The sequence below is a fragment of the Panthera uncia genome, chromosome A2 (genome assembly GCF_023721935.1).
Source record: "Panthera uncia isolate 11264 chromosome A2, Puncia_PCG_1.0, whole genome shotgun sequence".
In the NCBI taxonomy this organism is placed as follows: domain Eukaryota; kingdom Metazoa; phylum Chordata; class Mammalia; order Carnivora; family Felidae; genus Panthera; species Panthera uncia.
In genome coordinates, this window is record NC_064816.1 from 15,565,447 (window position 1) to 15,584,168 (window position 18,722).

Consider the following 18,722-nt stretch of genomic DNA (forward strand, 5'->3'; position numbering starts at 1 on the left):
CAGAAATGAAGAAGATCTCCTTAAGATTAGGGCAGTCTAACTTACTCTCCAACTATCAGACAGTGAAGAGCACCGCTGTTCTATGTGGCTGTCTTAATCTCCTAACTAATCTGCTTTCATCTTCAACATATGTTCAATGTTTATAAGGTACCCGAAGAGTGTCTTGATGGTTTCAACTACCTATGAGTAAAAAAAGAATGACTCAGCTGGTTCAAGATATAATTCATTAATGAGTATATGAATATTCTCAGCCTGAAGAAATCAGGACTGAACACAAACAAAATATCTGTTTACAAGTACTTTAAGAACTGTAATTTTGAAGAATCAGCAGTAGCTTTATTTTGTATTGCTCCATAAGGTCAGATAAGGACTCATGGCCACAGATTCAGGTAACTCTATTTTCATTAGACCTAAGAAAAATTTTTTTCACCATCTTCAATACTATTTTTCAATAATTAGTTTTCTTGGTGGCTCCGAAAGGCCCAGCATACAACAACAGGCCCTTTAAAAATGTTCCCACTCTAAAAAGGCTCTCCAATGTTTCCACCAACTAGATCTTTTTTTTTTTTTTTAATGTTTATTTTTATTTTTGAGAGAGACAGAGAGACAAAGCACAAGCGGGGGAAGGCAGAGACACAGGGAGACACAGAATCTGAAGCTGGCTCCAGGTTCTGAGCTTTCAGCACTGACCCCAATGTGGGGCTCAAACTCACAAACTGTGAGATCATGACCTGAGCTGAAGTCGGACGCTTAGCCGCTGAACCACCCAGGTGCCCCCTCCACCAAACCAGATCTATAATGCACATATGCAGGTGGTAGATTTATCTGGATCTCAGTGCTGAGTAAATCCCAGAGGGTTGGGTTGATTAGTTTTACTTCTATTCTTTTACAAAGACCCTGGAAGCTGCATCAATGTACTCACACAATTCCTAAAAACTACTACTTAAAAGATTCAATATTTTAAATTTAAACCTAATTTACTAGATATAAGAGGCTCTCTATATCATAAAAAGGTTTTTGTTAAAATATGAAAAACTTCTCATGAGACCTAACTTTACCTTAACCAGTGAAAAAATTTCGTTAAACAAAAAAATTTTTAACACTTAAAGGGATGATGGTTAAGCAGATTTTCAAATAGAGGAGAAATTTCCAAAAGGAAAATGGATGTAAGACAGATTTTTTTCAAAAAGGCATATTTCACATATATTCATACTGGAAAAATGAAGAAACTGTCGAGGAAGGGTGAAAGAAAGCAGACTGAGCAGCTCTGCTTTGAAGGAGTCTGTCTTCCATTACTCCTATTCTCATTATCCCCTTGTTTCAGGTTAGGGGTCTGTAGGAAACCACTATATCATTTATTTCTAAAATACTGGTTATGCTATTGCCAAATGTAATCAATTAGCAACAGACTAAAAAATAATGAACAGAAAACGATGTTCTAATGTGGTTCCCACTTTATAAAGCATCCTTCAAAGATACTTCATTATGAACATTTTTCAAAAGGAAAAAAATCCAGCACAACTACTTTTTTCTTAAGAGCAGACTGTTTTGCTGGGACTTTATTTTGTGTTTCATCAGTTTCACATGTAAAAGAAACTTAAAAATAGGGCTGGCCTAAATCATACTTTCAGAACCAAAAAGATAATGAGACAAAAAAAAAAAAAAAAAAAAAAATTATTATTATTATTATTATTTTTTTAAGACATCCCCTTCCTGCGGAGGGTGGAGGAAGGGATACTGAGGGAAGGATTCTGCCATCAAATTTAAATAGGTAAATAGGCTTTTTAGACTTTTTAACTTACATCCTATTATGCAACTGTATTTCATACAATTGACCTCAATATGTTCTGAACTGTTGAAAGCTAACTTTTTCAACAAAAAGACGTTAAAATTTGTTGGACAAGCATTAATTAAGCTTACCTTTCTGTTAAATAAACATTTTCTTCAATCAGATCAAAGTAACAGGGCATCTTCCCTTGCTTGGCACATTCTTTCCATCGCTGTGGGTCCCTGAAATCCTCCATGACACAGGAAGGCCCAACCAGTGCTGAGCCTGGGGGCACTGCCGTTTCTCCCTGCTCTACTGCCACTCGAACTTTCTTTCTGTCCTGAAGTTCACCATCGCTTTCAGAATCACTCTCCAATTCCGGTCTCCTTTTTTTAGGAGGCCCTCTATCTTTCATATCATTTTTTTCTAAGTTTTTTGAAAGATCTCTCTTTTCATTCACAGCTAAAGAGTCCTTAATGGAATTGCTGCTTATTTCAGGTGCCTGCACGGACCCCTTGTCCTTCTGAAGGGATAGAAAAAATTTACTGGACTGGCTTGAAAAGTGAGACCCTGCACATTGATCCCAATTGTCCTCCTCTTCACGGTCATCTGTTAAGGAATCTGGTACCTGCCCTTGAATTCGATCATACACAACCCCTGTTCCAGGAGGTCTACCTGCTGATCTTGGATCCCAGTAGCCATTACCTTGCCAGTAATTACGTGTCCCACCATAATGTTCTGCACTTTGCTGATACTTGTGTCCACCACAGGCTCCATAGCTGCTGTCAGGTTGCTGATATGTGGTCGTAGGCTTTTCTTGTTGAGAGAATTCCCACCCTAGGTTCCTGAGCTCTTCTGATGAGCGGAAGCCATCCACTCGGGAGATGTCACAAGAGGAAGAAAAACTCAACTCTGTTTTTCCCAGTCTACTATCTGGCCTGTTAGGGAAAATGGTTTGTTGCCGAGACTTATTCGGGACGTCTTCAAAATCGTCAGAAGAATAAACTGGCAGCTCTTCTTGCTGCCTAGAGGCTATTTTGGCTTTTGCTGTTTCTTCAGAATTTGGATGACCTAGAAAGTCAGATTTCACATCTGTATGACTTGTACTATCAACCCCGTCACTCTGAGGATGAACAATTTCAGACAGGTGGTTATCTATCTGTTTTCTGCTGGGGTGTGTAAAAGAAATTTCCGGATTCTTCTCTGTTCCTTTATGATGGAAGAACTTCTCAGTCTGAGAACAAGGTTTACTTGCTACACTGTCAAATTTTTCCTCATATGAATGTCTCCTCGACTCCAATCTCTCATCTTCCCAGTGGTCAGAATAGTGTCTGTAACTTTGACTACTCCGAGAAGAACATGGACTGGTTTCTTCCGTGGGCAAAGTAGAATTCTTTGGGACTACCACAACAGACTGAAGACGGTTTCTTGGAAAACTGCTATCATCAGAATCTGTATCTTCAGAGTCACTTTCATCACTTGAGCTTTCAGAAGACCCAGAATAATCTTCATGGACAGTGGATACGATCTCTGAGGCGTGACCACTACTGTCACATTTTAAGGTGTATGCTATGCCATCACTGTCCTCCATGGTTAAATTCAAGTCACAAGAAGAAAATACAACTTCTGAGTCATCAGAAGTATGAGCATGTCCTCTCCCTCCTTCTTCATCTAAAGACATTTCTGACCTTCCTCTTCTCTCAAGCACTATGGAATTCCCTTCTTCTTGAGCCTCTTGCACACATTTCCCAGAGAGCCCATTATTATGCCTATTTTCCCAAGAGGCAAATCCCCTTCCTGAATCAGGAAGGCCGCTACCTACTTCTATGATGGTTTCTTTCTCTGCATGCTTTACAAACTCTGTGCTTTTACTCTTCAGCACAGCATCCAAAACTGGAGATGCATTCTCTCCACATTGTAAGAGAGTTAAACTGTCCACTTTTACTCCTGGTGGCAGACTCTGAAGAGATGAAGCAACGCCTGAACTCTCTATCGGTTGATATATGTCATCAAAATGATTAACAGAAGCTGAACTGGTGCTACCAACGCTCTGCTTATATTCTTCACGTGCAAATTTTGAGTGCTGATCTGTCAGATTTCTATTATCGCATATAACTGTTTTTGATTTCAAATGCACATTCATAAAGCTATTTGAAGAAATCTTCATAACCGAAGGCTCAATCTTTTCAGCTTCAGAATGACGCAAAGAAGGGTTGTTGTCATTTGAAGTACAGTATAGATCTGAATCTTTGGTTTTACAATGAGAAACTGTCATATCAACTGGTTCTTTAATTACAGTTTTGGAATAATCTATAGTCGTAACTGGCAAAGACATGTGTTTATCTTGGTGTGGCGACACTGTAGGTTCTGTTTCTCTAAATGGGCTTCCTGACTTACTACGCAGCATGCACGTATTGTCTGAGTCTTTCTCTTTACATCTATTAATATTCTGAAATCCATTTGATGAAAGCATGCATGCTTTGACCAAAGGGGATACCTCTGATCCGGTCACACTATCATCAGAAGACATCAAAACAGTGTCAGTTTTAGAAGTGCAAAATGTTGCCAAATCAGATTCTGCCCCAGGAGATCCATTTATATTTAATTCTATGGGACAATAACTTCTTAACTGATCATTCTTCACTTTAGATAAAGAGTCTAATTCCTTAATACTATCATGGCTATCATGTCCTATAAGTTCAGATTTAAAAATAAGGGATTCATCTAGCTTTTTAAAAGTAGGTGAATCATTTAATCGATTTGATGGTGATGGAGACCCAGTCTTTTCTCTTTCAGGAATTTTACTAATCATTCTTAATTCACTACCTTTTGAACAAGGAGCCTGTAAATTAAAAGAATGAGATGATCTGATTTCCTCATTTAATTCTGTACAACAGAAAGAATTCTTAAATTTATCGGACTTGGATACAGACTTTGAAAGGGCAGATTTGTAACGGGAAGCACTGTTATCATGCTTGGAATAGGATGAGCCCCGTCGGAATCCCAGTTCATTAGGGGGAGAACAACATCTTTTCATTGCTTCATTTTCTGAAGTCCTTTTGGATTCTCTTTCTACTTTTGAAGAATACTTTCCTCTTTTCTCCATCTCTAAGTAAGAGGACTCAGTTTTGCAGTCCCGATCAGATTTAGAATAGGATGACGATGTCCTTAGGTCTCTGTAAGAGAAGGAATGGGATGAGGTGCGCCTTGAGTAGGTCTTCTTATACTCCTCTTCTGAGTCAGAACTCTCCCGAGCTCTGTTATCTGTATATGGCCGAGAATAGCGAGCCCTCTCTCGGTAAGGGGAACTCCGATGGTAGCGACGATCAGAGTCATAATAATGGGATCGTTCCGACCGGGAATAGGATAAACTAGTTCTAGAGCCTCTGTCAGATCTTGAGCGAGATCTGCTCCGCCTTCGCTCTCTCTCTGATCTACATCGAGAAGATATATACCGAGTATCTCTTTCAAGTTTTGAGTAGCTAAAATATTTATCATCTCTCTCTGTTTTAGATCGTGAAGATTTCCCTAAATCCTCACTTTTTAAAGGTGCTAAGCTCTTTTTTGAATCTCTTTCCTTTTCAATGCTTGCTGAAAATTTTAAATCGTGTGATCTTTGACTTGAAGAAGTCCGTACAGAATCTTCATCAGATTCTGAAGCAAGAAAGGTGCCTTCGGATTGTGAGGATTTCTTCTTAGAACCTGTTTTTTTAGAGCCCAGATTACTCTTAGAACTATCTGGAATTTCTTCTTCCTTCCCAATATGGGAATCTTCTTTTTGTGAGGGAGTATCTGCTTGCTCATTCAAATTTTGAGTTATGTGTTCTTCTGAACTATTAGATACAGCGTCCTGCTTAGTGTCCACGTCTGAAGATTCTGGTACAGTCGTAACTGGTGGTTCCTTCAGTATTCTAACTGCTACATCTACCGGTGCTGTCATCAGAACTGGGATTGGTGTGTGTGGCAAGGCCACTGGCTCTGTTACTGGTGCTGGTGGTGAGGGTGTCGTGGCCTGGGGAGGTGGAGGTGGTGGAGGTGGAGAAGAGGGTGGTGAATCTACAGTTGTTGATTCTGCTATGACTGCTGGTAATGGTACTACTGGAGGAGGTGGAGACACCACTGCTGTAGCTGTAGTCAGCAGTGGCCTGGACGTCACGTGAAGCAGGTGTTTCTTAAAATGAATTTTGCCCAATTCTACCCTTGATTTTGGTGGGGAAGATTCTTCTGTAATAGATAAGGTATCTCCAATGTCCATTTTTATTTTAGGAGTCAAGTCTACTTGAAGAGGTCCAGCTGGGGAGTTTGGAGTATCATTTTGCTTTTCATTGCCAAGTGCAGTCAGAAACCTATTCTGCAAAGTTTTCTTTGTAAGGCTGAAGCTGAAAGACACCTTTTGTCGTCCCTGTTCCTCCAAATTAACTTTTGTCTTGGTGCCTTTAGGTAAAAATCGACTAGAAGCAACACCTTTGAACATTGGTCCTTTGAAGAAACCTGTTTTCTGCACATTTTCAATCTTTGCCTATAAGTGAACAAAACAAGCAGTTACTACAACAATAAAGTTACTTTCAAATGGCTAGCATTACAGTTTAAAATGTCAGGAAAATGAAAAATCCTCTTTAAGGACAGTATGAATTTCACTAAGCTAGATAAAACTTCATTATAGAAAATTTGAAACATACACAAAAGTATAGAGAATAGTATAATAAACCCTTAAGTACCCACCCCAAGTTTCAACAATTACCCATACTTTCCTATTTTTGTCTCTTACATAAAGAATTTATCTGTTTTGGGGCACCTGGGTGGCTCAGTCGGTTAAGGGGCCGACTTCAGCTCAGATCATGATCTCGCGGTCCATGAGTTCGAGCCCCGCGTCGGGCTCTGTGCTGACAGCTCAGAGCCTGGAGCCTGTTTCAGATTCCGTCTCCCTCTCTCTCTGACCCTCCCCCGTTCATGCTCTGTCTCTCTCTGTCTCAAAAATAAATAATTGCTTAAAAATATATATATATAAAAAAAAGAATTTATCTGTTTTTATAACTTTTTTTTTTCCAGACTTTTTAACGAGAATAAAAAAAAAAAAAAAAAATCCAACATGTACTTCAATATAGAACACAAAATGACATGTAGATAGAGAGCAATAATTAACATCTCAGTGTGGAAAATAGTTTGTTCCTGTGTTCTGAGAAAAAACATCAGAAGCCATTATAGTGGTGTTCTGGCATCACACAGAATCACTTAGGTGCTTCATAAAATACAGATCTGCAACACAACTAGATCTAAAGCAACAAAGTATGTTTTGTTTGGGTTTGTTTTTGGAAAACAAGCACATAAGACAATTCTGATGGACTTTACAGATCTGAAAAACCACTGGTCTAGAGCAGTCTCCTATCTCGTTTTATAGATGAGGTAAGCAAATGAGGCCCAGATCTTTCTGCTTTACTATAAATTACTCTGCCCTGGCACACTACCACTGTCTCTGCCCGGGCCTCACACACTCAGGCCATGCTGATTTATAGTCCAACCCTACTCTAGGAGCAACAACTACAAAGTATATATCTAAGAAAATTTTTCCTTCCATTATTTGCCAAACCACCAAAGGAAATGGTAGGCTTTAGAAGTTAAAGGCAAAACCTAGGTGGTAGAGAGAACATCAGAAAAATCTATAAGAAACAAACTCAAGTCTAAATTAAAGATGGTACACTGGTCATCCACAATATTTTTTTAATGGATCTTCTTTAATCAACTCTGGCTAAGAGAATAGTTTTCTCCTTCAATATGGTAAAATCTGCATCAGTTTTCAACATTATACACTAATCAAGTGAGAAAAAAAATGTTCTCTCATGCATTATCATAAAGCAGTGGTCTTCAAATATTTTTTAAGAAACAGAATGCACTTGTCAAATGAAATCTTACATGGTAGCTCAATACATAAAAACAGGTAAATGCTGTCTCCAGAGCTCCCAGCTTCCTCTACCTTGCCTAAAGCTTTTGAAGCTCCATTTTAAAAACCACTTCCTTGAGATACACAACATTCCTCCTTGGAATGGAGTTACTACAGATTTAAAAATTCAGCAAAAACTATTTCTTCATTTCACATTCAAAATGATAGCTAGAGGCACCTGGCTCTAGCCAGGTCTGTGGAGGCACCTGGCTCTCAGTCAGTCAGTGGAGCATGCAACGACACTTGGTCTTGGGGTTGTTGAGTTCGAGCCTCAAGCTGGGGGTAGATAGTACTTAAATATAAAATCTTAAAAACCAAACAAAACAAAAAACATAGATAAATTTTGAGTTTTTAATCCAATAACCATTGAATAACTAGTTAAATTATACTTACCTCATTTTCTTCTTCTCTATTGCCATCCAGCCAAGAGAGCATGCAAAAGAATAAAAAGAAATCATAAATACTAAAAACAATTGAAATCAAAGTTTTTTATTATTAAAACCTAGGATACCGACAACCTATAGGTTTTTGACATGAGCTGTTCATTCCTTCAAAGTTTCAATTACATTTAGTACAGCAAATATTTATTGAAGATAATACCAGGCACTGTGAAATAAAAGGTGAACACAGTCCCTGCCCTTAAAAAGCTTAATGTCCTGTAAAACAAAATACAATTTTGTTACAAAGTAATTCCAACATAATGGAATAAATACAAAGAAATAAGCGCAGTGTAACAGCAAAGGGAGAAAATGCAGTTTAATAACTCAGTTTAGTAGGAGAAGAGGAAAGCAAAAAAATCCTTCCTAAAAGAAGAGTAGCTCCTGAAGATACATTTGTAGGGAGATCCCAGGCAGAGGAAGATTCCCCACAAAGGCAAAGAGATTAAAACGCAGAACAACATGTGCAAGAAAACTATAAACAGTTCAGCATTACCGGAGTATAAAGTGTAAGGCAGAAAGTAGCCAACATAGGGAACAGTAGCCAAGTCCACAGACAGATTTCTCATGAGGAGAAACACAGTTCGTTTTATGGATTAGGGGTTCTCAATCCTTTGTGGTGTCCATTCAGCAGTCCCTTTGCTGAACACAAGGTATACGCTCTGCTCCACATCACAGCATGTGGCTCTCCGAGCTCACAGTTATGTTCTAAAAAAGGTAACCACACTGTGTCCTGAGACAGAGGAATCAAAAGCCAAAAGTCTGGTGTACACCAGTGCGCCAGGCATCCTGGGGAAAAGGAAGCTACAAAAGGGCTTTGGATGATGACAGCCAGATTAGGATTTTAAGCAGACCACTCTGCAGGCTACATGGCAAGACTGGAGTATAATCATCTGTTTGAAATGTCCCTTAAAAGAAATGTACAAAAACCTGGTCTCCAAATGTAGGCTTCACTCCATCATAATTCAGTCCATTCACCAGTGTAGCCATACAAAAACCAAGTAATGAAGAGGGGGAAAGGATGGCAATACAAGGATGAGATTGGAAGCGAGGTCAAGGTTAAACACTTTTTTCCTATTCCAAAACCACTAAACAAACACTTCACAGATGCAATCTGAGAACAACTATATTTCATTAATTCTGTGAGGTACATTTTCCCTACATATAACACCTCTGCATCATACTATCAATAACATCATAGTTTGATTGGCAGAATGTTTTCCTTTCTTAGTGGTTCATAAAATAGTTGTGTCTTACAATCCATGACCTACTAGATTTGATTTAAATTAGTATCATGTGGAATTTTTTCAAGAACATAAAAGGTACCTGGACATGTCAGAGCATTTGGAAGGTCATTCCTATTGGTACTCCCCTTTTCAGTGGATATTCAGAGAACTGCTTGACAGAGATGGCAAGACATTTCCCCGAACTTGATAATAAGATGTTTGTAATAAAAAGAATATAAGCATATACAAAAAATACAGGGGAAAATATAAATTTCCTTTTAATTTTCTCATGTCAAAAGCATTTCAATAGAGAAAATTCAAATTACAAAACAAGCAAAAGGAAGAGTCCACAATCCAACATCCAGAGACTGCTGTTAACACCTTAGTCTACCGAGCCCTCTAATGCTTCTTTTGTGTACACGGTTGTCAGTGGGGGCGGGGAGGGGGGGGGGGTTGGTACTTAAACACAGGTCTTTCTTTTTAAGTATAGCAATCATACCATACAAGCCATTCTGTATCTTGCCTCTCTCCCTCATCACAAATAGAGCAGGTGAGCAAACAAGGTGTTTAGATCACAAAAAGTATGGAATCACTACAACACATTGAAGGGAATGATCCTGAAAGAAGGGGACACAGGGGCACCTGGGTGGCTCAGTCAGTTAAGTGTCCCACTCTTGGTTTTGGTTCGGGTCATGATCTCATGGTTTCATGGGTTCAAGCCCCATAACAGGCTCTGTGCTAGCAGCACAGAGCCTGCTTGGGATTCATTCATTCATTCATGCTCTCTCTCACCCCCCCTACTGCCCCTCCCCCCCACTGCCCCTCCCCCACTCACTCTGTTTCTCCCAAAATGAATTAAAAAAAAAAACAAAAAAAAAAAAAACAAAGAGGGGCACCTGGGTGGCTCAGTCAGTTGAGCTTCTGACTTCAGCTCAGGTCATTATCTCACGGTTTATGGGTTCAGGCCCCGCGTCGGGCTCTGTGCTGACAGCTCAGAGCCTGGAGCTTGCTTTCGATTCTGTATCTCACTCTCTCTCTGCTCCTCCCCAACTCACTCTCTCTCTCTCTCTCTCAAAAATAAATAAAGATTAAAAAAAAATTTTTTTAAGAAAGACAGAAATAAATACAGATAAGTGAAGACATAGTTAAGTTTCAAAATAAAGTAAGCATTTCTCTCTCACATCCTCAGCTGAAAGTTGGGAGAAGAAACAGGGCAAAATACTTAAACAAAATTCAAGTGTAAGAAACAGAAATGGAAGTGGACTACATTACTAATTTATATTAGAGCTTATCAGCACACTTATTCTACTTGGCTGGCAGCATTAAACTATCTAGAAACAACCAGAAGAAACAACTGGTGAATTACTCCAGGAAGCTGGATGGGACAAGAGAGGTAGAAAGAAAGCAAGATGAGAGAACTCAGGGCATTCCCAAGAATACTGAAATGACTGACCTAGTAATCCATAGATAACAGAGAAGAGAGAAATCTGGAAGAAGCTGATAAACTGAAGGAACAGGGTAAGGGCAAGATACTTGAAGCTTCAAAGAGTAAATGTGCTGGAAACCAGAAAGTGAGGTAGAAGGGTGAGGTGAAAGAACTGGAAATTCTGGTCAGAGTAACAGAGTTAGGGTACATTTCCAATAATGATAATAGCTCGCTGTGGACATGGAAGCAGACTGCCACTGCAATAAGAGGACAAGACCTTTTTGAAGAAGTGATTGTGAGGCCACAATTAATAGCAAGAATCAGTCACAAACGTTTAATAAAAAGGAAACTTGTTTTGGTAAATAACATAACATCACATCAAGGGAAGGCTGATGGAACCAAGGTATACAGAGTCCCCAGGATCTCTGACATGAAAAATAATGAGGCATGCGCAAACAGGCATTTAACTCTTTAGCATAAGATTGTGCTGGAATGGGGGCACCTGGGTGGCTTGGTCGGTTAAGCGTCCGACTTCGGCTCAGGTCATGATCTCACGGTCCGTGAGTTCGAGCCTCGCATCGGGCTCTGTGCTGACAGCTCAGAGCCTGGAGCCTGTTTCAGATTCTGTGTCTCCCTCTCTCTCTGCCCCTCCCCTGTTCATGCTCTGTCTCTCTCTGTCTCAAAAATAAATAAATGTTAAAAAAAAAAATTTAAAAATAAATAAATAAATAAATAAATAAAAAGATTGTGCTGGAACGGCCTTATTTCTTCTTTTGAAAAGCTACTACAGAAGAAAAATCAGGAATATTGAAGCAAGCTGTCTGTCAAAAATGTACAGGACAAATATTTGCAGCTTGCTGAAGAACTGTTTCAAGAATGTTGATTAATCTGGGTCAACATGGTGACAAATCTCAATGAGGTCACAGGGCACATGTGGAAAAGGAATTAAGAGATTTCATCACAGCAGTTCGAAGATCCAAAGAAATGACATGATTATTAAAATCAACCCCCTAACTACCCAATCTCTCTGGCTAGGACACAAAAACTGAAGCCTCCAAAGGGAAGCCTGGTATGAGAGAGACTTGGCCATATCAAGAATATTCATAAATATAAACAAGTTGGATAGCAAGGGAGTCTATTCTGGATACCAGGTCATACAAGAAATAGTTACAGTTAAACAAGTATTTTTAGTTACACTGGGGAAAAGACCACTTACAAGACCACAGTGATTTATTTATAAAATACCAGAAAACTTAAAGATAAAATAGTCCTATTTTGCACAATTCCAAAAGTTGGACCTGTGACCAACAGAAGGACAGAATGACAGATTTTAGCTCATTTTAAGTTTGAATATTTTAAATTCATTTTATTTGAAAAATACACACACCCACAAGAGAAATTCATAATACAAAAAGATATACAACTAAAATTAGATATCTCTCTCCAGTGGCAACTATTGTTAAGTTTTGTATATCCTTCCAGAAATTGTGTGCATATGTGAGCATATGTATCTCTTTTTAAGGAGAAAACACACAAAAGGAAACACACCTTTCTATACCTTGTTTTTGTTCATTTAAAGCCTTAGATATTATATATCAACATATAACAGACATAGCTTCATTTTTAGTTCTACCATCATAATAGCTTTTTCATGTTTGTAAGTCATTGGTGTTTCCTTTTAGCTGGGAAGTGCTTTTTCAGGTCTTTGGCCAATCAGTTGAGTTGTTGGTCTTTCTTACTGATTTATAAAAATCAGATGTGATACGTCTGCAACTAGAATGTGTCACTGTACAGAGCACTTAAGTTTCCTCCTCATCAGAAATGTTTACGAAGAATCTGGATAGGAACTTACCTCAAATGAGATAGAATTCCTGCCCTAGATGTAAAGCTAAAAGTGTGATCCTAGAAGGTCTCATTCCAGGCCTTCAGTTCACTGAATTTCCTGAACTACAAATCAGAAGCAGCACTTATTACTTTATGTGGATTTTAATAACACTTTAAAGATCCACTCCTATCTCATCTTTAAAGACTTCTTACTAAAACTCATATAATCCTGGGATGCCTGAGTGGCTCAGCCTTTGAGCACTGACTTGATTATGGCTCAGGTCATGATCCCAGGGTTGTGGGATCAAGCCCCGCCCCACATCCACGTTCAGAGTGGAACCTACTTAAGATTCTTTCCCTCTCTTTCCCTTTCCCTCTCCCCCACTAGTGCTAGCTCGTTCTTTCTCTCTCTCTCTCTCTGCAAAAATAAAAAACAAAAAATAAAAATCAGATACTCCTCAAATGCTCAGTGTTTCTCACATTTGAGTGATATATGGGCCTTTTTTAAGAAGACAAAAAATTGTCAGATATCTAAGGCTAGATCTCAACTTAAGAACACTGACCTAAGAAAATTAATATATTAAAATATTAAATAATTAATACTCTTTTAATATTAAAAATTCATATGTTATATTTTACTTGAAAGTTACCACTGGAAAGTGGCAGTCTTCAGGAAAAATAAATTTCAAAATTTAAAACTGGTCAAAATAATGTTTAACGTTTGTAGTTAGCAAACAGAATTGTATCCATGTTAATTTCTCAAAATTGATAATTGTACAGTGATTATATTAAGGGAATGCCTTTGTTTTTGGCAAGTACACACTGAAGGATATGGGGGTAAAAGGCATCATGACTATAACCATCAAACATTTCAGAAAAAAAAAAAAAGCAATGTATGTGTGTAGAAAGAATGATAAATGATAAAATGTTCACAATGGGGTGAAGGGTATATATATATAGGAAATCTCTGTATTGTTTTTGACCATTCTGTAAGTTTGACATTATTTCAAAACTAAAAATTATTTTTTCAACTTAAGATAATCAAATATGAAAAACTTTTAAATACCCTCACAAAATCTACACCCCATAAGAATTTTTTATGAAAAACACTGTATGGACTCTCCAAGATCCTAGAGCCTCAGCTAGAGAAACACTACCTCAAATGTTCCAAATTCATATTCTGGAAAGCAGCGATGAGGATAAGCTACATCAAAACTAGACCCTATACTAGACTGAAATTGCAGACTCAGGGTAGTGTGAAGAACTAAAAAGGTAAGAGAAGTGTCGATAACAAAAGGAAGGAAGCCACCAATGACAAACTGAAGACCATTTCCCAACACTGCTTGTAACACAACCCCACCCAGAGGTATACTCAAGTAGTACTCTGAGCTCCCTGGAAGAAAGGTAGCTTGCCGTATACACCCAGGTCCAAGGAAGGGTCACAGAGAGCGCTTCTCAAGTACTAAAGTCACTATCTCCACCATTAGGAAAGACCTGGAATTTCATAGCTTCAGCCACTCTCCTCCCCCCTCCATTTGTTTCCATTTCAGGTTGCTAAATCTGTGACCCGCTCCCTAACAAGTACAAACAAAAACATCTGTCATGGAAAAAGAAGTCTGAATGCACTGAAGTCGGGCAGGTTTTGACATTTACACAGTTTAGGCACTTGCAGTGTCATACATTTAAGACTAAATGCCTCAGATATTCAATGATATGGAAAAGTAATACACCAGAGAGAAAGTCTTCATAAGTAAAATTTTTATTACAAAAGATCATATCTACCTAGCTCACAGCCACAGCCTCACCTAAGGTCACACACATTTGCAAACCTCTTCTCAACAAACTGAGTAATCCTCCTGTAGGCCAAGGTTTTCGTACCATGAGCTAGCGAGGCTTAAGGCCAATGTGGAGACTACACCACATGTCTTTCAACAGCACACAACCACACTGATGGATTGCCCAACGACTTATTTTAGAAAGGCAACACTTAACTACAAGTATCAGTACTCTTATCAATCACAAGACTATTTATTCAACAATTATTTAAGGATCTATCCTTCTGAAGGCAGTGTTAACTCTGTTAGGGCAAGATATCAAGTTCATACACAGTTCCTACCCAGAATTTCATCCTTTACTTGAAGTAATATGGCACAGAGGTGTACCAAATAACTATAATACAAGGTAATAATAATTTCCATAAATGAGAAGGCTAATGGGGGGGCTTTCTCTTTAATTTTCCTTTTTCAGCTCAACCTCATCTCGATTTCCTGACTGTCCTTCATGAAAGCATACCTTCTTCAGCATTTATTACTTTGCTTATTAGGACGGCAATGTAACACAGCAAAAAAGATCAAACTTTGATAATTCCTAGGTCAGAATCCTGTCCCTACCATTCACTAACTCTATGACTTGTGCCACTCAATTCCCTTCCTTACTCTCCTAGGTACCTGTTTCACACATCCCCCTACCCCAAATCTCCATCACTACCATGACCCTGACCACTCTCAATTGAAGATCCCATCACTTAACTCTATGCCCCATCCTCTTGCCTTCTCAAAGATGTATTTCCTATTTCCTTTCCTCTATCATCTGTATCTTTTTCTTCACTCTCATTAGTCAAACAGCTTTAAAGATACCTTACCTTAAAAAAAAAAAAAAAAAAAAAGGCAGGAGGGTGAATTGTCATTAGGGACCAACATCTTAAAAGACAAGGGTCAATTTTTTTTTTTCAGGGACATTTTTAAGGGACATTTCAATGCCTACAGGGGCACCTGGGTGGCTCAGTCGGTTAAGCATCTGACTCTTGATTTCAGATCAAGTCATGATCTCGTGGTTTGTGGGTTCGAGTCCTGCATCGGGCTCTTCTCTAGCAGTATAGAGCCTGCTTGGGATTCTTTTTCTTTCTTTCCTTCTTTCCTTCTTTCTTTCTTTCTCTCTCTCTCTTTCCTTCCTTCCTTTCTTTCTCTCTCTGCCTCTCCCTGCTCATGCTCACTCTCTAATTCAATAAACTGTAAAAAATAGAGAACCTACATATTATGGTGATTAAAGCTAATAACTTATTTTCTTTAAACAAGCAATCACTTTGTAAAACAAACACAGCTGATCTTTAGAGTTCCATAGTCACTGAGGGAAGGTAAGAATATCATCCCAAATGTTAACAATTGTATATTTACCTGAAATGTTTCTAAATTTGTCTTCCAAATTAGTTTGCAGGAGCACCTGCATTAAGTGAATTATGTTTTCTTCAAGCAATCTTTTTCCAAAACCCATAAACTGGGGTGTATGGTGATTTTGAACATTTTAAGGCCTGTTACATACAAATGAGTTTCACAGGGCACATGGATGGCTCAGCCAGTTAAGTGGCTGACTCTTAATTTCGGCTCAGGTCGTGATCTCACATTTCATGGGACTGAGCCCCATGCAGAGCTCTGCACTCACTGTGCAGAGCTTGCTTGGGATTCTCCCTGCCCCCAACCCCCCACCCCCCCTCCTGCCCCTCATTGCACTTGCATTCCCTCTCCCTCTCTCTCTCAAAATAAATAAATATACATTTTTTTAAAATAAATAAAAACAAATGGATTTCACTACCTTTATTCACTATTTGGGGTTAAATCTCAAATTACCTGTTTTATTTTCCTCACTGAGCAAATGTGGGAGGGGATACCCAGTACCAAACAATCTTTAAAACACAGAAATGCATAAATGCTGAAATTCAATTTTAGTACCAGGCAATGAACCACAACAGAAAGAGTGGAGGATAAGTTCTTAGTGAGCTGGTCACGTTACACTATTGTCTTACAGCCCCATTAGACCACCATCACCACTACAAGCAGCTAACAGAATGTTTCCTATTTTGGGGGTAGTAGGTTTAATGCTTTACATACATCTAGCTTGTCCTCAAAACTATGAAGGGTGTACTACTTGTATTCTCATTTTGCATATGGAGAAACCTAACATCATAGCTAGCAAAGTGACAGAGACAAGTATCCAGGCTTTTTTGACTGCAGAGCCCTTGCTCTTTAACAAATATTTATTAGCTATTATCCAGAACTGGGAGCAAAGGGCAAAAAGTTTCAGAGAAATGTATTTTGACTCAATGTACTAGTAACTTATCTACCTAGCAACAGAAGGGGCTGTATCGTGAAACAGAGTAACAGTCCTGATGGTCATGTGTCTATAACAACTCCTAAATTGGATGCAAGAAATCATTCGGGTTTTTTTTCCCCCATCTCAACTTCAGACTAGATTCTTCTATGAAGAGCTAGTATACTGAAAGGTGTGTCATACCAAGAGTCTGAGGGAGATGGCTAACTATAGACAGACCTGTAGGATATAAACTAGTTAATGTTTAAAAAGCTGTACCTATCCTGTATTTTAGCAGGTGACTACTTAATGCCAGTCTTCCAGTCCTACTCTTGCTTAACCACATTAAACAGAAACAGGAAAATAGATGGTGGTCAGTTCCTTCATGTGGTTATAGACGCTGATGCAAATTAGCTCTTTAAAATCCACTTTCAAAATTAAAACAATGAAAGTAAAACGTGATTAAATCTACACATGAGACAAAAGAGGTTTCTCTTTTTATACACAAATAATTCAGGATCTTTCTCTTTCATAAATCTGCTTTCTTTTGTGTTAATATTAAAAATGCTTCTAAAAATAATTTCATTTTTTCACGTTTCACATGTTTGTCATAAATCTAAAAAAAAAAAAAAATCTACATGGGCTGCATTTAATTTTGGTAACACAATGAATACAGTAACTCAGAAAGCTCCTAGAATAAATTACCACCAGACCAAAACCAAAACACACCAAAAAGGTATAAAGGTCAGTTTTCTTCAGGAACACCACCTTAAACATAATAGCCACCATTTATTTTCTGACTGTTGTGAAGTTTAAGTATTTTCCCCAAAATAGCAAATTAGTGCTTGAGGTGTAAAAGAGAAAGGTTTCAAGTCAGCTAACACAAGTAGAAGTATGGCAAAGATACCCATGCCTAAAAACAAAAACAAACCCTGAAATACTTATTCTTACAAGGCAAAGCTGATGATAATGTAAGATCATTGTGAATTAAATGCACTAAAAAAAAAAAAAAAAAAAAAACAACAACGCACCACCCCTCACACTTTCATGCATGGAAAATGAAGGTTAAAATAAAACGCAAAGGTTATCCATGTGATAGCAAAAGACTGGAAATAGCCTAAATGTTCATCAAAAGAGTGTTTGAGTAACTCTGCCACATCCATTCAATGAAGCAGTACACAGCATTAAAAGCAATGATGAAGAGCTCTGTATACTCTTCTGGTATGATCTCCGGAATACATTGTTAAGTGAACAGCAAGACACAAAACAGCATGTTTTGTGTGCTTCTATGTTCAAAATGGAAGACTCAACCAAAATTAAACATAATTATTACATGTTAAAGGACATGGTAAAAAAATAAGAATGAAAGCTATGCCTCTTTGGACATTCTTTTATTGTAGTAACTTTGGAATCATGTAAAATGATGCATTTTTTTAATGAGAAAATAAAAAAAATAATTTCTAGAAATTCAAACTATTAAAACTATACCAAATTGGTGACTGGCACAAACATGAAGAAAAGTTGAACTATTTTGACTAAAAATACCTTCCTGGAATATATCCTGAAGGTAAAAAAAAAAAAAAAATCATAAAGAAATCTTACACTGTTAGTAGTCTGTTATAATAATACTGGTATTACCACTGAAACTGTCACATAAAAATGGATAAAGCAAATAAGCCATTCCATTAATGTCATTAGGAACTAAGATTTTCAACATAAAAGTGGCATGTTTTAAAATAAAAACTATAGGGACGCCTGGGTGGCTTGGTCGGTTAAGCGTCCGACTTCGGCTCAGGTCACGATCTCGCAGTCCGTGAGTTCGAGCCCCGTGTCAGGCTCTGTGCTGACAGCTCAGAGCCTGGAGCCTGTTTCAGATTCTGTGTCTTCCTCTCTCTCTGCCCCTCCCCTGTTCATGCTCTGTCTCTCTCGGTCTCAAGGATAAATAAACGTTAAAAAAAAAAAAAATTAAAAAAAAAAAAAATAAAATAAAATAAAATAAAATAAAATAAAATAAAATAAA

General features: G+C 38.1%; 1 protein-coding gene across 6 annotated transcripts in view; it reads right to left on the reverse strand.

The window, feature by feature from the left end:
- The window catches only part of SETD2 (SET domain containing 2, histone lysine methyltransferase), a 123,457-nt gene that overhangs the window by 88,228 nt on the left and 16,507 nt on the right, over nucleotides 1-18,722 (reverse strand). For 5 of the 6 annotated variants that reach the window (XR_007460199.1, XR_007460200.1, XR_007460198.1 and 2 more), the window contains exons 2-3: nucleotides 8,100-8,138; nucleotides 1,921-6,287 (exon numbers count right to left, since the gene is read on the reverse strand). Coding sequence is in view for 3 of the 6 variants with exons in the window: in XM_049642570.1 (XP_049498527.1) it covers nucleotides 1,921-6,287; nucleotides 8,100-8,138 (4,406 nt within the window). In the remaining 3 variants the exon portion in view is untranslated. The remainder of the gene's footprint in view (nucleotides 1-1,920; nucleotides 6,288-8,099; nucleotides 8,139-18,722) is intronic. The other variant, XM_049642571.1, reaches the window with a different exon arrangement.